General features: G+C 45.1%; 1 protein-coding gene across 8 annotated transcripts in view; it reads left to right on the top strand.

Annotated features, from left to right (window-relative positions):
* Positions 1–27926, top strand: part of DLC1 (DLC1 Rho GTPase activating protein) — a 296053-nt gene that overhangs the window by 233014 nt on the left and 35113 nt on the right. For 7 of the 8 annotated variants that reach the window (XM_060278816.1, XM_060278815.1, XM_035114152.2 and 4 more), the window contains 2 exons: positions 18083–18154; positions 22398–22479. In XM_060278816.1, coding sequence (XP_060134799.1) covers positions 18083–18154; positions 22398–22479 — 154 coding nt within the window. Of the gene's footprint in view, positions 1–453; positions 727–18082; positions 18155–22397; positions 22480–27926 lie in introns of those variants that run through there. The other variant, XM_035114155.2, reaches the window with a different exon arrangement.

The following is a 27926-nucleotide window of genomic DNA, read 5'->3' as shown; positions in this document are numbered from 1 at the left end:
AATAAAAAATAGTGAGATTGACATTGTGATTCCCCTGATTTAAACAAATTGTGGGGCAGCATCGGAATGGATAAAGTGACAGCATTTCAGAATAACAGCATCAGAAAATGGATAAAGGTTGCTTTACATGCGTGGATTGAAGGGGAGGTGTGTCTCCTTGCTCTTTACATGTCAGATTAGTACTGGCAAATCCTTAAAAGCTGAGTTATGCTGAAAGTATGCGGAGCAGGGAAAAGGTTGCCTTATGAATCAGAGCCAGGTTCCTCACTGCAGAAGTTCCACTATGATTCAGAAGTGGATGTGTACAGCAAGGAACCAATAGGCAATGTGGAGTAAATTTCCATAGCATAGGAGTGGTTGGCTGAGAGACTGACTGGGTGGGGCTGAAGGTACAACATGCCACTGCAAAAAAATGAAGTGAGACAGGCTGCAAAAATGCAGAGAGAGAGAGAGAGAGAGAGAGAGAGAGAGAGAGAGAGAGGCAGCGGGATCAGCAGCCGCCTTTGCCTGCCTGGCGCCTGAAGGGCTCGCAGCTTAGACGGGTGAAGGCGGCGCGGAGAAACATTGCGCTCCCAAGAGGGGAGGGAAAGATGAGCTGAGGCGCTGCCCGGAGGAGCTATCCGGGGACGGGACGTTCCCCTCACCACCACCTCCCAGCCTGCAGCCTGGCGGCGACGTTCCTCCCGCCGATGTGCAAAGAGAAGCAGGAGATCATGATACTAACACGTAAGCATCCGCGGTCTGTTCGCGGATGAGACGGGACGGGTGCGCAGGCAGACGCGCTGCTTTCGGCTTATACTGTCTTCTGAGAGCGCCCAAAGGGGGCGGGCTCACTCCGGATTCTAGAAACTCGAAGGCGAGGCCGAAAGCACTCTGCACGCGCTCAGTGGAGGTGTTGTTGCTTCGCGTGTTCCAGGGCGAGCTGGGGAACAGGCGGGGAGCTGAAATGAAGGAGGATTAAGACGTAACGATTTTGCTGGAGCCGAGGCCTCGGCGCGCTTGCCTGAGAAGTAAATTCTCTTGCGGAGGCACCACTTCGAGGGTTGCATAAGCTCGTTGGCTAATGGGGCTTCGGCCGTGCTTCTCTTGCGGAGAGGGCGGGAAATTACTTCAGAGGTGCATGGAAAGCCAAGCTTTGCTTTGGAGACTGTTGTACAGAGATGCTTGCCGAGGTGCGATTAAAACACACACACACACACACACACACACACACACACACACACCCGCACATACTTTGCCTGCGAGCAACTCGCATTCTCTAGCTTGCGGCAGATCCCCATCAGCAAAGGAAGATGTTTCTTTTTCGCGATCAGCCGATAAGATCGACGTGGCTCGGCTCCTGCTTTTGTTATGCTGAAGGGGGGGGGGGGTCTCGAGCAAGAGGCGAAAGGGCAAGAGAGCGGAGCAAGAGACCCTTATCTTTGCACGTAGGCGAGCTCTTTGCAAGTCATCGGGGAATCTTCTCCCCCGTCAGAAATGTAGGGCATCTGCCTTTCCCTCCGATCTGGTTTCTTTCATGTTCATCGTTTCCCTCCTGCTCAATCTCCAACTTCCTTGCCTGACATAAAGTGCTTTTGTCTTCCGCATTTCCTCTCAGTAGCGGATTCACATGGTATATAAGGGACTGCTTCATTCCACTCCCATTTTACAACATCTTTTCCAATTCCTTCGTCCATGAACTTTCCCTCCCCCCCATGTTCACTGTAACTTCACTTAATTATCGTCCCAGTTGGAAGACGATTATCACCAGTGGCACACCAATCTGATATTGGGGTAATATTATTCAGTTTCCCAATTTAGCAGCATTAACATGGGAGTGAGTCTCATTTAAGTGTATTCAAGGTTGCAGCCAAGGCTCCTAGTGAAACAGGAAAAGCAGAAAATCCTTGAATTGTTGAAGCCATGTGGCAGCCTTTCCTTGAAATGTGTTTTCAATTAGTTGGGCCGCCGCCCCCGCCCCCCACCCCGCCCTAGTTTCAAGCCAAATGCTGTAAGATGCAATGGCTCACTTCGTGAGCAGCTTGTGTACATAGGTATGTCTTAAAGGGAGCAGCAGATGAAAGGGTTAAGTTGGATGTGTGTTTTGAAGTGGCAAAGAGAAGAGGAAGCTTGAATTCCCTTTTGAAGTTCTTCAATAATTAGTGTGGTGGCTCCCAGGAGCCAGATGCCCTCCCCCTTGAGCCCTGGTGCCCAAGCTCATGATGTCATCGGAGAACCTTTGATCCCTTTCAAGGAGCAACACCCCCTGCCAGTTGTAAACAATGCCTTGTATTTCTAGCACAAACAGAAAACAAATTCTTTTTGTTGTCTGGCTACCTTAGGTACCACCCTCCCTGTCTCTCTTTTTCTCTCTTCACAAAAACTTGCCAATGGCATGCTTGTAGCATCATTGTGAACCAAATGTTTCCATTAAGCTAATGGAGACTGTGGCTAAATGGCCACAAATTGGGTGTGACACATTTAAGTTAATTCTCTCTAACATGCGGGTATTGCTCTCTTTTTTTATTAGTAGTCATCATCCTTGATCTTTGCTTTCAAAATGTACTGAATACTTAAATGTCTTTGGTCAAATGGGTATACAAATGAATTCCTGTGTTGCACTTATTTGGGAATAAGCTCATACCAATGACAAACTTAGTTAGTCTCTAAGCTGCTATTGGAAGTAATTTTTTATTTTGTTTCTATTGAACATAGTGGGACTTACTTCTGAGTATGCATGCATAGATCAGCACTGCCTAATTAATAGCATACCAAGAGCAAGAGTTAAGCTCTTTTAACATCCAGTTTTAAGGCGGTTTGGGATAGGATTGGTCTTCTATCCAGAGAATGAACAAGAATGAACATCTCCTACTCTCCAATGCGCACATGCCCACAATTCAGTATCTTTCACTTTTGCTGGGTAAGTAGGGCACAACGGAACAGAGGAAACTGGGTTCATATTCCATCTCCTCAAGTATTGCTCTCCTGGCTCTCAGTAGATTTCCAAGGTCTTGAGTGGAATATTTCCCAAGTCCAGATTTCTGAGGTTTGAGGCATAGCTGCCAAGTTATCCCTTTTTTTAAGGGATTTTCCATTATGCTGAATAGGCTTCCTCGCGAGAAAAGGGAAAACTTGGCAGCTATGGTTTGAGGTTCTTCTAACTGGAAATGCTTGGGATTGCACTTGGTACGTTTATGCAGGCAAAGCATCTACTCTGCAGCAACCTTTCACAACCTGGTGTCCTCCAGATGTTTTTTGGACTACAACTCACATCATGTCTGAGCACTGGCAAGGCTGGCTGCAGCTGATAGTTGTAGTCCAACAACATCTGTGCAAGGCTGCTCAACAGCTTAGCTTCATTTCTCCTCCAAACACTTTCTAAGCTATGGGTACCTTGCATTATTATTATTATTATCATCATCATTATCATCATTATCATTTATGAAATTTGTATACTTCGCTTCATCTGAAGATCACAGGATGGTTCGCAACAGAAAAATACAAAATAAAAATAAAACAAATCAATAACTCTCTTCCCAGAGATATTGGGCACTTGAACCCATAATCACAAAGATGCAACTCTGCAGAGACTGTATAACTGATACCGCAAAGCCATCCGTTTGACTTTCTAAGATCTGCATTGGCTATCAAAGGTGTGCAACAGAGGTCATGCTTTTTTGGCCTGGGGGAAATGGTGTCTGTTCCCCCCCCCCCAATCCCCATGACTGATTGGCATTAACTTGCCAGCTCAGTAGCTCACGAAGATGCTAGGCAGACAAGTCCCAAGACATGCATCCCTCAACATTAGGGAGTGGGATCCAATAGGATAGATGTATCTTAACTTCTATTATCAAATCTGGCCCACTTTGAAAAAGGTTTGGGCACCCCTGCTCTAGAGCCTGGTGCCCTTCAGTCATCTTCTGTGACTTGGAGTGCCTTCAGCTCTGCCTGGTTTGCTAGCTATAGCCTGGTGACTGGAGTCCATGTGCTTGCAACCTTGAGGCTGGATTACTACAATGTCCTCTGCATGGGGCTGCCCTTGGGCCTGGTTCGACAGCAGGCAGACTGCCGATTGGGGAACATGGCCCAACAACATGGCTTGTTTAAGCATCTGCACCCATCCACTACTGATCCAAGCTCAAGATATTTGTCTTGATTTGCAAAGCCCTGAACAGCTTACCTGAACCCCTATATCCTAGCTCAGTCACTTGAGATCATCTGCAAGCATGTCATTGCTAGTCCCCGAGTTAGCAAGGCTCATTTGACATCAACACGAAATGGAGCCTTTAGTGTCATCAGCCCAGTCCTGTGGGGTGTTCCACCAAAAGAGATTCAGCAGGCAGCCTTGATTTCAACATTTAAATGCCTACTGAAAAATTTTCTATTTCTCCAGGCTTATACTGACAATTAAGAATACATCCTCCCATAGTGGTTAGCTGATGGTCTCTGATTCTAAACTTTATACGTTTTTACTGTAAACCACTTTGATATTTTTATGATATAGTGGTATACAGTTGACTCCCAACTTATGCGGCAGTTGCATTCCAGGGATAGCGCATAAAGCCAAAATCTTGCATAGTCAACACACACTCTCCCTGCATCTCCAAATTCCCTCCCAAGGCAACTGCAGTGGCTGGTGGAAATGCTGGCTTCCCCCCACCACACACACACACACACACACACACACACACACACACGATGCCTGCCCCACATTTTGTTGCTAAGTTTTTCGGCCAATCACAGTAAGCTGAATTTGCACAAATTAAGCACACGTAATTTGTGAGTCGACTGTAGAAATGCTTTTTTAAATAAAGTTAAACGTTGGACTGTAATGGCCACCATCTCGTGACTTGTTGCAATGCTGGCTCAGAGGGATGGGAATAATAGCCCAAACCAGGTTGTGAAAGGCTGCTCTAAAGCAGGGGCGAACATCGTGGCCAGAGCTCAGGGATGATGCCCATTGTAATCCGACATCTGGAGCTCTCCAAGTGTTGCTGCCCTACAGCAAATAAATAGAAGTGTCCTGAAACATGCAGGTTGTGTTGATTACAGAACCAGACTGTGGTGGCCCCAGGCAGACCAAAGAGGTCCCAAGATAAATGACCTTGTCCGGCTAACATTCTGCTTCCTGCTCCCCAAAGATGAAATTTCAGGCAATCGAGCAGAATGTTTTGCCAGCATGCCCCAGGTTTTGACTTACGCCTTATCTAGCAATAAGAGTGGGTTTGCTTTCCTTTTTCTCCCTCCAAGCACAGATTTTGTGGTTTTTGAGGTATTGTAACTTTATCACGGTCATCAGTTAAAAGAATTATTTTCTGTCTTGAGCAACTGGGAGTTGCTGGGTGTCTCAGCTGAATCAAGGAATTCCCAACAGTGGGGATATTGTGTCTCTGATTACATTTGCAATGCAATTTGTAATGAACTAGAAATAAGGTACTTAAACTAGAAATAAGGTACTTAAAGCAGATTGAGTGCTTTTTTCTTAAAGTGTCACCAGAGCTTGATTAGGTCAGCATCTCTGGCCAGTAAGCCACCAATAGGCTTCATGTTGCCCCTCGTGTTAATTTGCTGAGCTTGGTATACTACGTTTCCTTTCTGTTTGGAGCAGATGGTGGGAATATATTTGAACCCCCTGACTGAACTTTTTTTCAAACAGCAGAAAGTTCAGTGGCTGATTGGCAGCCCTGGAAATAAGATCACAAACGTTACTTGCCCCAATGCACCTATGCTGGTCCTTTCTGACCTAATAATTTGGGTTGGGGGGGGTCCTTAGTTGCCGCAGAAGACTAGGAGACACACCTATTGATAAGCATGGAATATATTGTCACTTTCAAATGCTAAAAGATTTTCCGAAAGTTATTGCTGTTGGCTATGGTCTTCTGTTCCAGCCTTTTACTTGAAATGTACATGATGGAAGGTATATGGGTTGGTGCTGCTTTGGGCCTGAGTATTTAATAGGTCAGAGCACTTGGCTCTCCTTCATCAGTTACTTTTGACAGAGCTATTCAGTGTTACAAGATTCAGGCAAACCTATATTATCAAAACTGGTTTGAAATCCATACAGTGGTACCTCGGGTTAAGAACTTAATTCATTCTGGAGGTTCATTCTTAACCTGAAACTGTTCTTAACCTGAGGTACCACTTTAGCTAATGGGGCCTCCCACTGCCGCCGCGCAATTTCTGTTCTCACCATGAAGTAAAGTTCTTAACCCGATGTACTACTTCCGGGTTAGCAGAGTCTGTAACCTGAAGGGTTTGTAACCCGAGGTACCATAGTATTGTGATATTGATTTCATAGTTTTTGACCTGGCAGTATATCGTGATTCATATGTTAGGGCTGGGCAATATATCATCCAAAACTGGTTTCAAGCCCATATCATGATACTGGTTTTGTAATTTTCAATCTAGCAATATATTGCGAATCATGGTGTGTGGGTGTGTGTGTGCACTATGCAAAAATCACAATGTGGGAAACCCATGAAGCCAGCCAATGCCTCTATGTAGCTCCATCCTTATTTCAGACATTGTGATATATCCATATATCATGAGTTCATGAAACCTCCTGTTAAAAATAGGTCAGACAGTACTGGCTAGATGGAAGTGGTTGGCTACTGATTCTGTTTAAAGATGTTTCATGTGTTCCTGCATCAGTTTGTAGGTATGATGCTGATCCTTCTCACACGAAGGAGTGTCATATTCAAAGTATATGGGTTGGGGCAGGTGTGTTTTAAGTGCCATGCAACACAGGATCTTTTGAGCCTCATCTGCTCTAGTGTGAAGCAGTATGGTAGACTGTAGCTCTGAGATGGGGAAGATCTGTGGATGCTGCTGTGCTACGATTCCTACTTTTCCTGACCATTGGTCATGCTATCTGTAGCTGAATCAAGAACAACAATAGCCAGGTGGCCACAGGTTCCCCATCCCTGTGGTACCTGGATTTATTGGGGGGGGGGGAAACGAAAATTGAACCACATGGACTTCAGCAGGAGACAACTGCAGTTTGCCCCCTATTCAGGGGGATGGGAAGAATGAAGGCTTGTGTCAAACAGGATGGTCCCATATTGTAAACAAAAGTTTCTCATACTTCACTAGCAACAGGAAGAAGGAAATGAGGCTGTGCAGCAGAACTGACAGGCTCCAGACAATACCAGACCCACCCCAGCATTTGCGCTCCATTGCCAAAAGACCTAAAGACACCAAAATAACTTCAGATGTTTCCGCTTCCTTTTTATGCTTATTACAGAAGTATAACCAAATCCAAGGCAATGGGTCTTACATACAGCCTTCCCTGTAAAATAACATGGTTGTGAGAAACGTGTAATGATAAGAGGTCCAGAGCTATTAGGACAAGGGCTCTGCTGCTTCCTTGTGTATCCAAAACAGAACTAGCAGATAGTGAGAGATCCACAAATTCCTTCCTTGTACAGAAGTATGTAAAGCCAAGAACATGCATTTCTTAAAGTGCTAATCAAGCCTCAGTAAAAAGCCTCAAGGTTTCTTTTTAAGAGGATTCATCAGGGTACTGGACTTGGCCCCAGAAGTAAGAGGCTTAGATTCCTGGTGGACTTTTTTTGGGTAGTCTTGGAGCCAAGATTTCTTTTGGTCTCTTGTTTCTTCTCTGTGTGGAATGGAATTCAAAGGGGCCTTGTTCGTTGCTTTCTTGTGTAGGATGTCTGCTGCAATGGAACACGGTCGGTCGGCTCTAAACTTTTCTAGAAGCTAGACCAAGACATTTCGTGTTGGCTGCACTACACGGTGGTAACACGCCCCCACCCTCTGAAATTGCAAGGGAGACCTTGAGCACACCTCAGAAATTGTGTGCAGCTTGCATCAGCATCCTTATAAACAATGGCATTCCCAAACAAGTGTTAATATGCCATTCTGCCAGCCTCTTTCATCTGTATATTTAATTTTTTTTTAAAAAAAGGTATAACCTTAGCTAGAGCTTTCATAGTTTTCTGAACATTTTAAAGCTTAGAAACCATGTACTGAGGTGGCTAACTCCCAATGAGATAAGCCATTCCAGTCATGTTTCTTACCTTATTCCTGTGCAACAAGGGTCAGGGTGGCTTTTAAATAATTCTGTGTGGTGAAGGATGTCAAGATGTATTGTTTGCTTTTGATTCTATGGCTGATAAATATCAAGGAATGTGAAGGCTGATGTTTTTCCTACAGGGAGACCGTGAATTAGCTGGATGGGTTATGCTATTTAGGCCAAGGCTACAAACACAACTCCTGATCTGTTCTTTAGTCCAGCAAATACCATCTTTCCAATAATAATAATAATGTGCTTGGAATAAGGGGTGGGTGTCTTTGGTGGGGTTTTCGCTTTAAATAAAAGGAAGACGGATAAATTTATGAATGTACCCTATGATAGCATGGATTCATGTGAATCCATTCTATTTATCACCCTGTATAAGAGAATTATGTTGCCACCCTATACAGTCTTGCATTCCAGTCCTTGGGGGTTCCACAGCCACACCACGCTAGATCCTCAGATTCCTTGTCTTTTAGGCATGGCTGTTTGTATTTTTTTAAAAAAAAATAGAAATTCTGTGCCAAAGCAGTTCAAATTCTGCATCAAGAAAGCTGAATTCTGCAGCCTGCATAAAGTATGCACATACTGTGGTGTTTCCTATTGCATAATTAATTTATGGTTTTCCTCTTAATGGGAATGTGCAAATCCCAACGCATGGCACAGAAGCTTTGATCAAGCCCTAGGAATCTTACTCTCCGCCCCAACTGCCTTTGGAGAGTCTTTTGCCGGCATCAGACATGCATTTTGAAGTATATATCTGCAGCTGTAAAAACTAGAAAGTTCTCACTGAGCTGAAATCCATGTGATCATTATTCCAGGATTGGTCCGATAACATTGTTCTGACTGATACGGAGCAGCAAGGCGAGGCACATAGTACCCTAGACCCAGTATTAGAAACTCAAATATATAAGCTAGGTGTCAAATGGCTCCTTGGATCAGGGTTAGAATCATAGAATCATAGAGTTGGAAGAGACCACAAGGGCCATCCAGTCCAACCCCCTGCCAAAACAGAATGTCTAGCTGCCACTTGGGGTTAGACTGCTCAAAACTCATGTGCCACTTTTTGGTTCCTGAAATTCATTCTGATTGTGCAGACAAAATACGAGGCATAGAATTCTAAAGGATGTGTTGTTAGTGTGTGAAAACAGGCAACATCCAAGGATCACCAGGCACGCATCTCCAGGTGGTGGAGACACCAGGCGCCATCCTGGCATCCAGGTATCTTCACTTGGTTGCAAGTGGCTGATAGCCAGGTGCAAAATGTGCTTGGTGCCTGGCATATTTCGAATGCTGCCATTCCCCTCCCAAGTCGAGGCACATACCGTAGTACCCTAGGCCAGTCAGGGGTTTGCTTGGGGGTTTTTTGGAAGCCGAAGCAGAAAATCACAGAAGCACCTCTCCCCTTCCCTGGCAAGAAAAAGACAATAAAAATATACCCTGCCTAAAACTAGTGCCAATCCTGCAGCAGTTTGAGCGCCTTATGTCTATGCATGCTCTTAGCTTTCAGGAGCTGTCCAGATTCCCTGGAATCATTGCTTCTGACACGCACATGAGTTTAAAGCTATGAAGCTACCCTTGTACCTCTGAGAAACTTAGGGGAGAAGTACCCGAATTGGGTGTATGAATTGTACCATAACATTTGGTCATTCAGGCCTCTGATGTACTGGGAAACATGCCAATGTAATGTGGAGAACAGACTCTTACTAGAGCTTTCTTTCCTCTCACATTGTCTTGCTGGCTGACTGAGAGGCCGTCAGCTTGCTATATATCTCAGATCATCAGTGCATCTACTTGAAACCCTCCTTGATTTGAGTGAAAAGTAGGCCTGCAGCTATGATCATGATGTCCGCTCTGCTTTGCTCTTGTAATAAATAAATGCAGTGTTTGATTCTTTGGGACTCGCCCAAATACCATTCTCACTGAAGGGTCATGAGTTTGTCTATGAAGCTTGCCCACTGTTGCCTTCTCTCAGGCTTCCCCCGGCATTGCTTGTTGAAGCTCAGCTGGCAGAACAAGATCCTGCTTGGCTTCTTCTGGTTAATCTCTGTGTATTTGTGGATGCTGTGAGCCGGAGCACTTGGAGAAGGAAATGGCTATTCCTCCTAAATTGTATTTTCTTGTCATAAGTACAGAGCACTAGAGTCAGGGGCGAAACTGGCTTTATTTCACCTGGGTCTAAAGACCCACTTTGGCATCTCCCTCACACGCTTTTGCTTACACATACACACAGAGGCTGGGAGCCTCAATGGGGCCTTTCTGGAGGCTTCTCCCAGGGCAAAAAAACTCTGGGTAGCCCCCACCCCCCAAACAATAGCTACAACTCTCACTAGAATCAGGCAAGGAAGAGAGGCTGTAGAAATAAGGCCACCTGCACCCTCTAATTATATTATGAGACAGAAGTATGCATTTAACAAGAATTCACCATTGTAAAGTTGTTGTTGTTTTTGTTGTTTATTGAATTTATATACCACCCTATACCCGGGGGTCTCAGGGCATTTCAAAGAATAAAATCAAGACATAAAACTGCAAAATACTTAATAAAAATAAAAACAACAACCCAATAGGCCACCCCCCCCCCCAAAAAATAACACATTTTAAAAGGGCATAGGATGCGAATCAGATCAAGCAAAGGCCTGGTTAAAAAGGAATGTTTTTTTGCCTGGCGTCTAAAAGTGTATTATGAAGGCACAAGGCAAACTTCCCTGGGGAGAGCATTTCACAAGCGGGGAGCCACTGCAGAGAAGACCCATTCTCGGGTTGCCATCCTCTGGACCTCTCGAGGAGGAGACACACGAAGGAGGGTCTCAGAAGATGATCTCAGGGTCCGGGTAGGTTCATGTGGAAAGAGGCAGTCCTTGAGGTATTGCGGTCCTGAGTCATTTAAGGCTTTATAGGTCAACACCAGCATTTTAAATTGGGCCCGGAAACTAACTGGTAGCCAGTGCAGTTGGGCCAGGATCAGTGTAATATGTTCAAACCGTCTTGCTCCGGTGAGCAACCTGGCAGCTGAATTCTGCACCAGCTGAAGTTTCCGAACCGTCTTCAGAGGCAGCCCTATGTATAACGCATTGAAGTAATCTAACCTTGAGGTTACCAGAGCACAACATCACCATGGACCCACTAGGGAAAACCTCACCAGGGTTTTTTTAATCTAGGCTATCCTTTAGGGTAGGACCATTAACAAAGTTATAATTCAGATTATCATAGGGCTGGTGAGGAACCTCCACTTGGTGATCACCTATGCCTGCAAAAGTTCAGCACAAGAGGCAACAATCAGCTCATTGTCAGGTCTTGATAAACTCCTTTTGAAGTGCTGTCATGTGACCAAGTGAAGATGCCCGGGCATCAGGGATTGCTCCTGACATATCCACCATCTGGAGGTGCATGCCTGGGGTTCCTTGGATCTTGACTGTTTTCACACACTAGCACTAGTGAAAAATCTTCTCAAAGCCCACTTGCTTAATTGTCATCGTGTATATCTTTACCCTAAATAAGATGCAGTTTTTTATTTTATCAGGCCTTATTTCCAGTCCTTTTTAGGAGGAGAGTTCTTTGTGTGTGTTCTGCATGCAGGAAGTACAAATAGCAGAAGTTCCTCACATCATGTGTTAAGTTGAGCTGTCCTGTTTTGTTTGTTTCTTACTGGGCTTTTAGAAGATTTTTCACTCTTAATAAATTTGATAGTTCTGGACTAAGGATCAGACAAAGAAGACAGCTCCCCATTTGATCTTTCTGTTCATTCTCTTTAAAAACAAAAACAGTATGTACATGTCAAGTCAGCAGCTAATTCTAGAGAGTCGTAAGCATAGCTGCCAAGTTTTCCCTTTTCTCGCGAGGAAGCCTATTCAGCATAAGGGAAAACCCCTTAAAAAAAGGGATAACTTGGCAGCTATGGTCGTAAGTAACATTTTAATCTTTACACAGGAAGGAAACTGTGTTGCTAATCTGTTTTCTGTAACAAATCAGAGAGAGGTGCGCCTGTGTTTTTGGCAATGCCAACTTAATTATCTTCAGTAGGAATTGGCAACATAGTCCATTTAAAAACAAAACCCTTGTTAAGATTCATATTGGCTACACTTCTGTAGAGGCAAAACCTGAATGTACTGCCATCCTGTAAAGTGCCACTGAAATATATTTAAACAGTTTAAGCTTGCTGTCAATTGCTTAAGTCCCATGATACATGAGCAGGCATGGCCAAACTTAGCCCTCCAGATGTTTTGGGACTACAACTCCCATCATCCCTAGCTAACAGGACCAGTTAACAGGACCTAGTTCAGATTGAGTTGGCCCATGGAGCATTATTTTTATGAACAGACAGGAGCATTTGGACAAGCAACCTTAATGAAATTTTTTACATGGTACAGTCACATCAAGATTGCACCACCTTGGCTGCAGAGTAGTGGTGGTGGTGGAATAATTGAGGCAATGTGTGTAGTAGATTAACAAAAGGGTTGTTCCCTACCTGAAGGCAGGCAAAAGATCAAAATTATGATCTTCCCACCACAAAATGGATTCCAAAAAACCCGTTCTTTACTTTGCATCTTTACTTCATTCGTGTACTTTAAATTTCACACTTTTCCTCCGTTCTGCCCCTAGTTCTAAGTAGGATGTCATATTTTTAATTAATGGTGACTCTTTTCTCAATCCTTTTTGATTGGATATAATTATATTTAGCTGTGATTAATTGTGTGAGGTGTCCGGATGCCTCTCAAGGGCCATAATATAAATGCAAAAAAATAAAATTAATGTATTCTTTGTAGTTTCTGGAGGCACAGTATAGTTTAAACATGATAGCATTCTAATTTGTCCAGTGAACACATTTCTAATCATCCACAGCTTGCAAAAAGCTCTTCCCCTTCTTGAGCATACTGTTCTTTCAGTCATGTTTGTTATATCATCACGAGATGCCTGAGTGAATTTAATTCTTCCTCATTTTTGCCATCCAGGCTTTTTCTTGCTAGAAAGCAAATTTGATTCCTGGAAAACACCACACACTGCTAACTAAGGGAGGAGAAGTTCTTTGAAGGAAGGAGGAATGTGCTTTAACTATGTTTGGCAAGATATAGAGAGAAAAGGCCTCCATGGAGGCATCTATGTATTAATTTGACTTCACTACTGAAGTATGAAAAGCTTATATGGTAACTGAGGAACACCTGGCTGGATGATAGAATGACACACTCTGAAATACACTCTGAGTGTGTGGAAGATATGAAACCAATGAGACAAAGGTGTTCCGTTTATTCGCACCACATCTTCAGCCTCTGTGGCAATGTTTAAATTTTGTGTCCTCCTGGTGAGCATTTAGTTTTCAGAATAGAGCCATTATCTCAATGAAAGCAAGGCGTATATCAGTTCTCATCTTCCTCTCCCCTCAGTGCTTTGGCAAAGTCTAGATCAGGGGTCAGCAACCTTTTTCAGCCGTGGGCCGGTCTACTGTCCCTCAGACCATGTGGTGGGCCGCACTATATTTTGAAGGGGAAAAAATGAACAAATTCCTATGCCCCACAAATAACCCAGAGATGCATTTTAAATAAAAGCACACATTCTACTCATGTCAAAACACACTGATTCCCAGACTGTCCACAAGCCAGATTGAGAAGGCGATTGGGCCGCATCCGGCCCACGGGCCTTAGGTTGCCTACCCCTGGTCTAGATTCACATCTTAGTTAAGAAAGGGGTAGCTAGCATGTTGCAGGACCCTAACGTTTATCCGTAGCTGTAGTCCAGCAACATCAGGGCAATACTAGCATCGTGAGGTGGCAGAGGATTTTGTGCAGGGACAGTTGGTGCAGGGACATAGAGTTGGTGGTGAGGACTAGCTAGCAAAAACTGCTTGGATTCACCACAGTGGAAATCCATCCAGGGTAGTCTCAGGCACGCAGATCGACCCAGATTATCAGGACTTCGAATACACAGTTTCTGTTTACATAGAGGGGGGAGTTGTTGCTTTTTTTAAAAGAAAAGCTTTAGGTGCCAGATCAGATAGCTGAGACATTATCAAATGGAAGAAAAAGTGAGAGACGCTTAGGAATTCCTTTCCTAGTGTCTGTTTTGGAAACTTGTGGTGCCATAGGAAACATAATATGCAATGGTACCCCAGCCATATAGCAGAGAAGCTGGTCTTTATTTCAACATATAGACCAGCTTTTGAGGGCATGGGAGGAGAAATTGAGCTGCTTCTGCTTTGTTCCTGAGGGGGAAAACAAATCTCTCTTCCTAAACTGGAATGTTTTCTTAGAGAAGTGCTACTTTGCAGTCATTTACAGTCGTCAACAGCTACGGTATCAGTCAGTCAATCACCCATACCCCTCCCCACCCTTTCTCTACTTATAAGTGTCTGGGGACTTCTATTTCAGTGTATCTGAAGAAGTGTGCATGCACACGAAAGCTCATACCAAAATATAAAAAAAACTTATTTGGTCTTTAAGGTGCTGCTGGAAGGAATTTTTTTTATTTTGTTTTGACACACAAAAGAGTGCAGTATGGGGATTTAGGCTGGATCAGCTTGGTCACGTGATGTGGCAATCCAGAACAGGATCCTGCAGTAGGATCTCAATATATGCTGATTTTACTTATGTGGCTGCAGCTTTACGCTGATCACCAATAAATGAATAGAAAGGGGCTAGAGAACCTTGCATAACAGGCTCTGGGGGCTCTCGCAAGAGCTTGTGAGACTGTCCAAGATCTTATGGGATCTCAAGACAGCCTTGTGAGTTCTTCCAGGATCCTCCAGAACCCTTGTGTGACTGCCCAAAATCCAGTAAGCAAGGCAGAGGACTTAAAAGCTCTTTCTGTGAAGGGTTACCAGGCAGTGGCAGGCAGGCTTGTGAAATCTCAGGCAGCGGGTATGGCAACAGGGGCTGTTCTGACTTCCCCCTGCTGAACGGGGTTTGGATCTAGTGCAACTTTATATGCCAGCTTCTTGTGCATAGGATTGCTCCTTAATACTGCAGCAATCGTATCGGATCAATGTAGCTTGCAAAAGGGTCTTATAATTTTTGCCTCCGTCCTACCAATAGAGACTAAAAGTGGCCAAGGATGGATATAACCAGCAATAGTTTGATTTTTCACTACCAAAATCTTAGTGGCAGGTGCCTTTATTAACCCAAAAGGTTTTTGAGCAGAAAATATTTCTCCTTGAACTTAAGGAATATTTGTAAACAAGTTTTAAATTCTTGCTTTGTATACAAACTAAGACTTTGGGGGATTTTTAAAAGTACCAATTTTGTTTTGCATGTCATCTTACCTACCAGGTGTCTTTGGGTTTGTTTGTTTGTTTGTTTGCTTGTTTGGCTGCCCAGTTTAGTCAATACACTAACAACCCAGTCGGTAAAGCATGAGACTCTTAATCTCATTGGTTTGAGCCCCACGTTGTGCAAAAGATTCCTGCATTGCAGGGGGTTGGACTAGATGACCCTCGTGGTCCCTTCCCGCTCTTCAGTTCTATGCACATTTCCTCAGAAGTAAATCCTGCAGGGTTTTTCTGGGGTTTACTCCCAGATAACACTGCATAAGATTGCAGCCTTAGTCACTTAAAAATATTTTAGGGCTGTAAACCCAATAAATAATAGTATGTGATAAGAAAGGAAGTTGTAGAAAATTGCTACTGGCAGCTGGGCGTTTTGTTTTGTTTTGTTTGTTTAAAAATTAACTCTCTAACATGGGAAACTTTTATGATTTTCCATTCTGAGATAAATCAAGTTTCAACTATTTATGAGACTTTCAGAGAAGATTAGGCCTGAAGCTGGTTGCTGCCATATTCCAACCCCCACCCCCACCTCCATATTTTACTGGGGAAACTCAGCCAGATGGGTGGGATATAAATAATTTATTTATTTATTTATTTACTCCTACCTAATCCCCTCTGCACCATGTGTTTCTCTGAGAGCATAATTAGGAATTGTTCCAAAATAATGGAACAGGCCCCAGTTACGCTGCTGGAATTAGTATCATGGAAGACCACCATTGTTATACTTGAAAGGTTTTCCAGCAAAGATCCACCTATTGTTTACTAGATCCTTGATGGCTTCTGTTCACAGATCTTTGCTAGGGGAAAAAATGGATTTACACTTCCAGAGTAATGTTATCTTCTCCGTGGGAAGTCTTCCTGTAGCATTGCCATGAAGGAGAAGGAAAAGCTTTGGAAATTGAGGTCTTGCCTGCCTTAAGCAGGCAGGGTGAACGTTCCTCAGACAGACAGGCGGGCAGCCATGTTCACTTCTGGGCAACCTGGGGGTCATGTGACAGTGCTGGGCAGGGTTAGAGACAAAAGTGAGCTAAGCAATCAATATTTGTGACATATCTGTGGTCTAGTTTCTACACATGCCATGAATGCATGATCAGAATCTTAAGGGCGCATTCTGTCCAGGCAAAAGTACCTCAGGAACATAAAAAGCAGGTCTGGAAAGAGAGAGTGTGGCCTGAGAAGAATCCTAGAAGCCTGAAGGGCCAAATTAGGCCCCCCTGGTCCTGAGGCTGCCCACCTGTGGTCTTAGCTGAGACTGATACAGAGAAGGAGCAAGACTAGGAGGATATATGAGATCAGGTCTCTCTCAGATGCTCAGACCAGCAAATATGTCCAACCATGAAACCTTTAAATGGCTCAAGGTGCCAGATTTGGAGGCCAAACTACACAGCACATTGATTGCATTTCTTACAAGCCACATCGAGGAGTTTAGGCTGTGTACTTATCATACCTTTAAAGCACCCACCCCACCCCACCCCCAAAGAACAGTATTCTCCCCCCATAGACAGCAATAGCAGGGTGCAGGTTGGGAGCTCCTGTTGCCAACCGCAGCACAGGGGCAGGTCAAATTTCCATTAGGAGCATGACTAAAGCTGCCCACAAAGAGGCCCTCAAATACTGTTTGCTGGGCAGAACCCCCATTAGATGTCTGGCTGCCGTTTTCAGATGCCCTCTGTGGGTTTGAGTCCTTTCAGCTGCGTCTCCAATAGCTGGCACAGTGGCATTCTGTGTTGTAATTTAAAAGGGAGCAAAAATATCCTTTTCTTTCTTTTGCACCACCTTTCTGTTGGAATTGACTTAAATTTCCATTAAGTTCTGGCTTGGGACCTTGGGAGAGGTGCAGTACAACCAAGGCTCTTGAGGGGTCAACTGGAGCTTTTAATTTTCTTCAGCTAATCCAAGTTTTTTACCTGTCAGCCTTAGTCTGTATCCTGGAACCAGAACCCAAATTAATTAGACGTGTTGGCATGCTTGATAAGAAAACAGAGCATGTAACTCAACGATCTGCACGTATTCCCTTTCTCCTGGCCTCCAGTGCATACTTGTGAATGACTGTAGCCTGCCAAATAGTATATTTTGAAGGAGTGAAGTGCAAAAAATACATATACTTGGAGCAAATAAGCGGTATGTAAACTGAGTCACTCGTAAATGCCGTGGAGACCTCCAGTCTTCCTCTACTTTTAACCTGGGTAGCGAACGTGTGGTTGAGCAAATGTAAAACAATGTGCCGCTTGTTCTCAGGGTTTAAGTTTGTCGGTATTATTTACACGATGCGAAAAGGTTGGGTATTGGCTTCACTAAGTATTTCAGTCTGAAAAATCGTGGTATCAAAAGCGACATGGTTTGTTGAATGCTGCTCATTTTTATTTGTAAGTTTTCAGTGGTGTTAATTTAGCCGGCATTATCTATTTTTAAAAAATATATATACCCTATATACTTTTGCCAAGGTTTCTTTCTGCAAAGAAGTTACGAGCCAGCAATTCAGGCCCAACCCAGGTACCCCAAAAGACAATGAAAAGCACCTCTACTGCGCTAGCACCAATGCATAGCTCTGGATTGCAGCCATTAAGCATGTTGAAAATTTAAGGTGTCACTTCAGGCACATCTGGAGTAGTGTACTTAAGTAGTAGAATCAAGCTGTGAAAATATACAATGAAATCAAAACTTGAAATAATTTCTATTTCTCCAAGGTCACTGCTGAATATATGCATATTTTCGAAGCACGGTTTCTGTTTTTTAAAAAAAGAAAATTGAATGGGAGGGGGAAACATTTTGCTTTGCACATCTCAACTATGAATTGTCTTCTCTTTATCTTCCAGAGATTGAGGCCAAAGAGGCTTGTGATTGGCTGCGGGCAGCAGGGTTCCCACAATACGCTCAGCTATATGAGGGTAAGCAACAGTGCTGCTTTCTGTGTCATTGCTCCTCTAAAGTGATTTAGGCCCATCGCTGTTATTTCCGAATAGGATAGATCAGCCTATCTCTCTTTGCATCTCTCTAACATATTCTCTCCCAAATCCCATCAGCCCCTGTCAATGGGACCACTAGTCAGGGATGGTGGGAGTTACAGGCCAAAGCATTTGGAGGGCAGCCAGCTGGGGAAAGGCAGGACAGATCTTAGGCAGGTAAGTAAGAGGCAGAATCAGGGAGCTGAATTCACTGCACAGGTGCACACAGGTGCATTTTTTTCAGTGCATCTGACAGAAGTTGAATCTGTTGGTACTGTGTCCCAACAGATTTGCCAGAACACTTTCAGCATCACTTCTTCCCCCCAGCTGTTTGTTATAACTGCATAGTGATAGTTCATTATTTAGTGGTGGAAGTTACAGCAGTGCAAAGCATGTTGAGCGACTGAGACGGGCTTTAATTGGCAGCTGCTCTGGCAACCGGTGGCGCTAATAGCACTTGCAGAGACAACACTTGGCAATGCTTTTGTTTATCTGTTTAGCAACTGAGTTTCCTTCTATTATGTTGTTCACATTTGGTACTGACACAGAGCCAAGAAAAGTCCTTAAAAAAAGAAAATCAGCATGCAGGATAGCTCTTGCTATTGTCCAACTCCTTTGTTCAAAAACCTATATTTGGACAAGTTTGGTTTTCTTGAACACTTTGATTCCTTTTCTCTGCCAAGGGGCATAATCTCTAGGAAGCTTTTTTCTAATGTAAGGATGTGCACACATACTAAACCCCTTGGTTATTATTTTCATAATTTATATAAATAAAAAGCTCCCCCATCAAACCTGGTTTCATGGTTCCATTGCCACTCATGGCATTCCTAGCTAGCTAGCTTGTGGTCTGTCTGAGAGGCTGATGACTCACCAAGGCAAACAGAGCCCACAATTCATGGCTTGTGGCTCCCAAGGTGCCTTGTTTTTGTGGTTCTGGAGGCATAAACAGGAGGTTTCTTGAGCCCCCCAAAGGAACCATATTTGGCTTGGTGAGTTGGAAGTCATGCAAGCCTGGATTAGAGAGGGCTGAAACTTTTTGTCTGAATGTACATGATCTGGTTATAATGATTTGTGCATAAAGACATAATATTTTTTCTATTTTAAGCATTGTCAGTGATGCAAAATTGAGAAGGTTCATTTGGCGGTGCCACATTTTGGGCTTGCACAGGGCGCCATATTATGAAAGATTACCAAAGCCCGTTCCTGGATGGAGAACCTCTATTGGGATGCTGTTGGACTCCTGTCATCCCTTGCCATTGGTCATGCTGGATGGAGTTAATGGGAGTTGGAGTCCAGCAGCATCTGCAGTGCCACAGACTGCCCATTTTTACACTACGTCAATGCTAACTTCCCATTTAAGAATAATAATAATTTAATTTACCCCGCTCATCTGGCTGGGTTTCCCCAGCCACGCTGGGCAGCTCCCAACCAACTAATAATATTAATAATGCGATAAAACATCAACACTTCCCAAAACAGGGCTGGCTTCAGATGTCTTCTAAAAGTCAGATACCGTGTTTCCCCCTTTTTAAGGCATAGTCATAAAATAAGCCATAGCAGCATTTCTAAGCATTTGAGAAATATAAACCGTACCCCGAAAATAAGCCATAGTGATAGGCGCTGTGCGGAAGAGAGCACTGAGCTCCCCGAGTCAGCAGCAGCAACGCCGGCCGCAGCAGTGTTTGCTGAGTCCTTTCTTGCTTTTGGGACTTGGTTACTGTGCTGGCTTGGGATGGTGTGTGTGCAATTGCTGTTGCTGCTTCGTGTTTTTCAGCTGGATTCTCTGGGTTCTAAGCACTTTCCCCCGTTTGTTTGCGAAGCAGCACTCGGCTGCAGCCCCTGCCTCTCCCGGCGGCTGCAGGAGGCTGCAGTTGATCGCTATCTCCTTTTCCATTTCTTTTGTCTTTGAGCACCCGGCCCCGCCCCCTCTCCCCTTCGTGGAATGAAGAACGGAGTTTTAGCAGCATTTCCTCATTATAAAAAAAAGGTCAGGAACTTTTACTTTAACCTCAAAAATGGGATATTTCCTCTCTCTAAAAACAACTCTGACCTGAACACCAATAAAACAGGGGTAGATCACCTCCAGTTTATAAATCCGCAAGTAGATCGCAGTCTCCTGGAAGTTGGGCTCTATACTTTGGCTGATTGCAAGCCTTTGCATCTTTAAAAAACAAAAACCATGCGCCTCTCAGTCTTAATTTTCCTTTAATTCATCCCCCTATACCCTCCTCCAACCATTGCCTCCTTCCATTCCTTACCCCCCTCCCTCTCTCCCCACTTCCCTCACTCCTGTGCGATCTCATTTAGTCATATACTTGCTTTTTCTGTTGTGTTGTCTATTTTATATTTAATATTATTACCCTTTATGATGTTATTTTTTCCCTTGCGATAATTATTTATTTTTTATCTTTAACTAACTTTCCTTTCCATATTTTTCCATATATAACTCAACACTTTCCCATTCCTTCTTAACTCTTTGGATAGAGTGCCCCCCCCCCCCATTATTGTTGTTAATTTTACAATTCCTGGATTTTTTATGGAACCGAACAGCTCGGGTGCTTCAGAATGTGCCTTCTGTTGCTACAGGGCTATGGGGCTTCACTATTTGACCCCCCCCCCCAGGTTGGGATTTTTAAAGTAGTTCTGTGGGTCCCAGGGCGCAGAATCACCCCCAATCCTTTCCTTTGTCTAAACAGACCTCTTCCCCCCTGACTTTGGAAGGCTGTGCTTCAAGGGTGATACCAGGGGTTTTTTAAGACCTGCGCCTCTTAAGGATTGTTACGGTCCATAACTTCCATTGCTTTCTAAAGGGTTGGGGGTTTAAAGCACTGCCACCCCCACCCCACCCTGCAGGCGCTTGGAACTGGCAGCGCCAACAACGCGCCCAGCAGCGCGCAGAAGAGAGCACTGAGCGTCCTGAGCCAGTGGGTCCCAGTTGTACCAGCACTTTTTTTTAAAAAAAGACACCCCCTGAAAATAAGCCACTGTGTGTTTTTTTGAGGGAAAAAAGTTATAAGACGGTGTCTTAAAAAAGGGGAAACACGGTAGTTGTTTATTTCCTTGACATCTGATGGACAGGCGCCACTACCGAGAAGGCCCTCAGCCTGGTTCCCTGTAACCTCACTTCTCGCAGTGAGGGAACCACCAGAAGGCCCTCGGAGTTGGACCTCAGTGTCCGGGCTCAACGGTGGGGGTGGAGACGCTCCTTCAGGTATACTGGGTCGAGGCCATTTAGGGCTTTAAAGGTCAGCACCAACACTTTGAATTGTGCTTATATGGTCTTAGCAATGGGTGGGGCAAGAATCTGTAGAGAGTGGCAAAAAAATATATATGTCTGTTTCAGTTGCAGAGCAGCTGTAGATTTCCAGACTTCAGCCACTGCTGTTGCTTCCTCCTTGCCGCCCACCCCAAGTGTTTATCTAAGACAGGTCTCCACAACTGGGAAAGCAAACACAGCCCACCAGCCGTCTATTGCGGCCTGCCAGGTGCTTGACAAGCCCCTGTTTCTGCAATCCCAGACAGGCAGCACAAACAGGAGAGGCTTACCCAGCCCTCTTGTGGACCACCAGGCACAGTGGATGGGTGGTAGGTCCCCAACATGCAGGCCTGGCCTGCTGCATTGTTTTCAGGGAATGGAAAACAACAGGAGGCTCCTAGCAGCTTGTTTCTCCCCTCTATTCAGTTCATAACTCTTCATAACAGAGTGTCAGTGTCAGTTTATCCAAAGATATCTGCTTGGCTACTCGCAAGGCTGTGTTTTATTTCTCCACTTCATTGCCTTCCAGTGCTTTTGGAATTGCTAACCTATTGCCTAAATGCAGCGCAGGCCCGACTCCTGGAAAGCTTCCTCAAAATGTTAAATTGTTTGTTTTAAAGTTCAGATAGGTTTTTTCTCAGCTCATGCAATTGTGGACTTGGCTTGCTCCTCCGTGCTTTGCTCGCTCTCCCTCTGCCCCTTTTCCTTCCTGTGACACATGGGAATTTTCAGTTGCCAGTCCTGTGTGTTGAAGGTTCCATATGAGAAGCTGGCTCCTGTCACACATCCAAGGCAGTATGAAGGGAAATTTATCTTGCAGGAGCCGGTCCCTTGCGTCTGATGTCTTGGAGACAGCCAGTTGCTTTGAAATAAGTTTTATCTCTGGGGAAAGCATTCTTTTTGATTGCCCATCCATCTTGATTCCTGCAGATCTGATATTTCCCATTGACATTTCTTCGGTCAAGAGAGAACATGACTTTCTCGACAGAGATGCCATTGAAGCTTTGTGCAGGTATGTGGGGGAAAGATTGCTTTTAAAAAAAGGATGCTTTCAAGTGGAAGGATAGGGTCAGCGCCAGTCTTTTTATTGTCTGGTTGTCAATTCCAAATATTCACCGAAATCCAAAGCAATTGTTGGTATATATTCATCGTAAATGAATGCTGGGTTCCTGTCGGGGCCGGATTTAGGTTTGATGAGGCCCTATGCTACTGAAGGTAATGGGGCCCTTTATATGTCCAGCTGTCCTTTGTCCACAACAAATTTTCGCTATTTTTTTGAGTTGAATATATGCTATATGGTAATTTATGGACCTAAACCATAAACCAGACTGTAGGCACCCTATATATAGAAATGAGCAAACCAGTGATATTTTAGGAAGCAGGCGGGGCCCATTACTTACATCATAGGAGCCTACACAACATAAAACAATGTTGCTGTATGTAGGTTTTATTTTATTTGTTTTTTATCTTCTATTTTGGAAATGTACATCCAGGTTTTTTTCTTTAAAATTTTGTGGGGCCCCAAGAGAGTGGGGCCCTAAGCTCTAGCTTGTTTAGCTTATACGTAAATCCGGCACTGGTTCCTCTACTTGGAATACCATGGGAAGAAACATCTTCTTGGATTCAGCCTCATGGACAGTCACCACTTCTGCTTCCAGCTAAGAAATGCAGGGCCTGGCTCAGAACTACTGCAGGGGCTTGTTTGGGACTTGAAAAATGAATAGGGCAGGATGTGTTCATTCAAACTGCCGCCATGGACTCAAGGCTAAATGTGTGTGATTGCGCAACCTCCCTCTGAATCTCTCTTGCACCCATTCAGTCCCAAAGCAATCAAGTTAGGGTGTGCCATTTTAGGGGGCAAAAGTTATTTTTTGCAAATTTCTTCAATGAGGAGTCTTAAAAACACGTTTTTGGGTGTAAGCATGTAATGCTAAATAATAAAACCAGTCATTTTTAACATGATACATTAATGCAGATGTGGATTTTGCATGGTTGTCAACCCTTAAGAAAAGGAAATCGTTTTTCTTTCCTTTTTTGGGGAGGGCGGTGTTGTAAAATTTAAGCTGGTTCCTATGAACCCAGAGAAATGGATCTTGACCCAGGGAGAGCTCAAGGATCCAGGCAAGCAGACGAATTTAAGCGTCTCCTGCCCACCAAATAACAGAGACCAAACCAGGACGTACGAAGCAAGGCACTTTTATTTTTGCTGTTGCAACAGGGTCCTTCCTCTCACGCAGGAGAACAAGGAAGGAACCCCAAACAAAGGTGTCCTGCCCTTAAAAAGAAATTTGAAATTGGTTTCAGCCCACCCCCCAGAAGCATCACCCATATGTCACAGAAGGGGTGTATCCCAAGACCCCCCTTCCTAGATTCATCATAGGTACATCATGAAAGGGGAGGTCTGGTGGCAGTAATCTGAGCAGTCTGGACCCTGCCCCCTGCCCCCAAAACCTAATCAACAAAATTGAGAGATATTTACATTTCCCTGTTTCCCAGCCAAGTTAATCACACCCTTTTGTCTGGCAGTCAGGTATCAGGATGCCAGGGATTATCACTTTAATTCCTGAGACAATGAGAAGGTTCCCCCCCACCCCACTTCTTCCTTGCAGAGGAACACCTGGTCAGAGAGAGTCAAAATGGTGTCAGTCAGGCCTGTTTTCCTGTGCTGCTTCAGACATGTTTCTGTACATTCATGTACATGTTTTATGAACAATTATTATATATATATATAACCTCAAAATTCTTATAACAGCGGGTTGGGGAGAAATCTATCTGGAGAATCCTTTACTCAAGGAAACAACATTCAGAAGCATAGATGCCAAGTTCTCCCTTTTTTTAAGGGAAATTCCCTTATGCTGAATAGACTTCCTCGCGAGAAAAGGGAAAACTTGGCAGCTGTGTTCAGAAGACATGCTTATATTCTATTTGGTGAAACAAACAGTATTGACTTCCTATTGTTACCATAATTTGCAAAATGTGATTTGCAGGTTAATCCAAGGGGGTTAGTGTTTGGAAAACTGATATTGTCATAGCATTTTAAAGACTGTGGTACAGAGCTGTAGCCTTGGTAGTTTATCTGGTGATCGCTTGCAAGACAAGAATATGTTGGGCTAAGTTTGAATGTCTCAAGGATGCATTCTAAATTTGTTTTCAGCCAAAGCAGCAGCAACAAAAGTGAAATGTTTGTAAGTCAATGGATTGACTCAGTGTATGTAGGTCTTAACATTTTGCAGAAAACCCCCATCATAAATGGGTTTAGGAGTTTTTAAAAAGAAAAATAATTTGCCTCTGCTTAATGATGTGTCTCATCAATTGCAAACAGATGGTATTTACAAGTCTAACCAAGCATTGACTCTCTTCATTCAGTCAAGTGTGTTACAGGACTTTATTTTGCTGCTGTAAACTTGATAGAATGAATGCACTTAGAATGTGCTTCACAAATTATGCACAGGCATTCTGCCTTTCCTCAGCTGGAGGAGGAGGAGGAACAGTAGCAGCGAGTGGGGAGGTCCCAGACTGAGGGCTGGACCAGTATTTGATTTGCTGTTTTGGGTGCAAGTGTCTTTCAAACTGTGGAACCAGGAGGGAACCGGGTTTGCAGTGTGGCTGAGGAATGCCATTGTATGCACTTTCCCCTTCTGTTAAGTTTGTCTTCTCCGTGAAATAGCAATGGTATAAATACCCCGCCTTGGATTAGGAATAATCATGTACCTCAGTTTTCACCATTGCCTCTTCAGGCATTCTGTTTTCTTTCTTGATTGTCACTTACCAAGGAACGGTGGGCTCAGGCTGGCAAACCCTGCCCCCTTTGTCTTGGTCCTCTTTCCTCCCCCTCACCAAAGCTCCCAGGCCTAGAAGTTTAGGATAGGGTAAAATTCTGAAGCAGGGATCTTCCCCTATTCATTGGGGGTGCCTGCATGATTTAAAAACTTGACTATGCAGGGTTGTAAATCACTTAACACAACAGCAAGCAAACAACATGAATCTTGTGGGTTCTTGTTTTTGTCAGTATCCCAGATTTCTTCCTTCTTCATCTCTCTACAAGGCAGTTTCCAGCAATCAAAGTTGCTGTGGTATTTTTTAGATTCTTAGGGTTAGTAGAAGGCAAAGTTGTTGTTTCTTTAACCCACATAGATAAATGTTTTTTTATTGTTAGGCTACAACCCTGTACCTGCTTCCTTGGGAGTTGACCCCACTGAACTGAGCAGAACTTACTTTGGGTTAAATACCGTGTTTCTCCTAAAATAAGACGGTCCTCAAAAATAAGCATGTCAGGCTTTTCATTAGTAGAATAAATATAAGACATCCCCCGAAAATAAGCCGGGGGTGGGAGCCGCTTCAGGGAGCGCAGCGCAGCGCGAAGAGCCTGGTGAGAGGCAGCTGCGGCTGCAGGTGAAGCCCGGGATCTGCGTGGGCGACTGGGGGCGAACGCCCTGAGCGCTGCGGCAGTGGCGAAGAGGCGCCCGATCAGCTGAGAAGCGGGCTGATCGGGCGCCTCTTCACTACCGCCGCAGCGCTCAGGGCGCTCGTCCCCAGTCGCCCACGCAGATCCCGGGCTTCACCTGCAGCCGCAGCTGCCTCTCACCAGCCTCTTCGCGCTGCGCTGTGCTCCCCGAAGCGGCTCCCGTGCAGCCGCCTCTTGCCGCTTCGGGGAGCACAGCGCAGCGCGAAGAGGCTGGTGAGAGGGCAGTGCATGGCGGCGGATGGAGAGAGTTTGGCTGCTGAGAGTCACCCCCCTGGAGGGAACGCCCTTGGCCCGAGCAGAGCGCCCGTAAGAAGGCGAGGCCGCTCCCCTCCGCCCGGCCGGCGCCCATGTCTCTGCCCGCGGTGCTGCCGGGCTCCTGCTGCCCGCTGGCCCGGCTCTCGGCGGCGCCCGAGGCACCCAGACCTTACTCCGCCTCCTCGGTCCCGCCGCCCCCGCCGGCTGCCCAGCCGCGATGGTCCCGCTCCGGGTGGCCTCAGCCCCGCTGGGCCGCGCTCTCCCCCGGCGGGGCCTGCCGTTGGGCGGGGAGGCCGCCGCTGGCGTCTCGGGCGGGGCTGCTGCCGGCCCGACCTCTGCTGTCTCTGGGGCTGCTGCAGCTGATCTTGGGGTGCTGCCTGGTGGCGCTGAGCTTCGGCGCACTCTCCCTCAGCAGCTCCCCGCAGGTGAAGAACTCCTGCCCCTTCTGGGCCGGATCCTCTGTGGAGTCGCGGACATAAAGCCGCCTTCAGATTTGGCCCACCACCCCGAAGCCGAGTCCTTCAGAAAAAGTCCCAGGGGGGCCAGGGGCCGGTCGGCGCCGGGAACCTGCTTCTGTTTGCGGCGCTTATTCAGTAGCGAGCGGCTCTTGGAGGGGCACCCAAAGGCGATCTTCCTTTATTCACCCCTGATTGTTTTCTATTGGTTCTCCGTCAGTGAAAGTTTTTGCCATCCGATCGCAGGAGCGAGAGACAACTCTCGGGTTCGTGAGCGCCTCTATAATAACCCCCGATTACTGTTCCTGCTCCGCCGACGCGTTTGGATCCTTGGATCATGGCGTTTCTTCTGCTCCCCAGCAGCACGCAAATGGGAGGGCCGGAACCCCGCTGAGCTCCGCAGTATTATTATTGTGCTTTGTTACAAGGGCAGCCTTGCCATTTTTATTTTCTGCTCCCCGGCTCTCAATGGGTCCCGCGCGGTGCGCTGCTGCCGGCTCTCAACAGGTCGGGGCTCGGCGCAGCATGCTGTTGCCAGCTCCCGCTCGAAAAAATAAGACATCCCCCGAAAATAAGCCGTGGTGTGTGTTTTTTGGAGGAAAAATAAATATAAGACGTGTCTTATTTTAGGAGAAACACGGTATGTCTAGGATTGTGCGGCAACGTCCATTTCAGGGCGTAGCAGATTACCCCTTTAAGTGTACACAGCTGCTAAGCAACATCCAAATATCTTTCTCAACCAACAGTTGGTTTCCATGCACTTAATATGTTAGGGGAAATGAAAATGTCCTTTAGGCAGTTCTTCTCCAGTATCGTTATGTTGCTGGTGGTGATTCCCAAATAGTATAGCATCGATTTTGAGATCTTTACACATAATGATGTAGGAAACTGCCTTCCCTTCTTCTGCATCAGACCGTGGGTCCACCTAGCCCAGTATTGGTCCATTGGCCCATCTAGCCCTACATGGACTAGATTTCAGGCAGGGATCACTGTTACACTACTTGGGAGATACTGGGAATTGAACCTGGACCTTCTGCGTACAAATGAGATGTTCTACTACTGCACTACAATCTTCCTCTTATATATGCAATGTGTGCAGGTATATTCTGAATCAGGGTTTCCCAAACTTGGGTCTCCAGCTGTTTTTGGACTACAACTCCCATAATCCTTGACCACTGGTCCTGCTAGCTAGGGAAGATGGGAGTTGTAGTCCAAAACCAGCTGGAGACCCAAGTTTGGGAAACCTTGCTCTGAATGTTCACTCGTTATACCGTTCCAATAGAG

This window comes from Zootoca vivipara, chromosome 9 (genome assembly GCF_963506605.1).
Source record: "Zootoca vivipara chromosome 9, rZooViv1.1, whole genome shotgun sequence".
NCBI classification, from domain to species: Eukaryota; Metazoa; Chordata; class Lepidosauria; order Squamata; family Lacertidae; genus Zootoca; species Zootoca vivipara.
The sequence above is the reverse complement of the archived record's forward strand: the minus strand, read 5'-3'. Positions and strand labels throughout refer to the sequence as shown.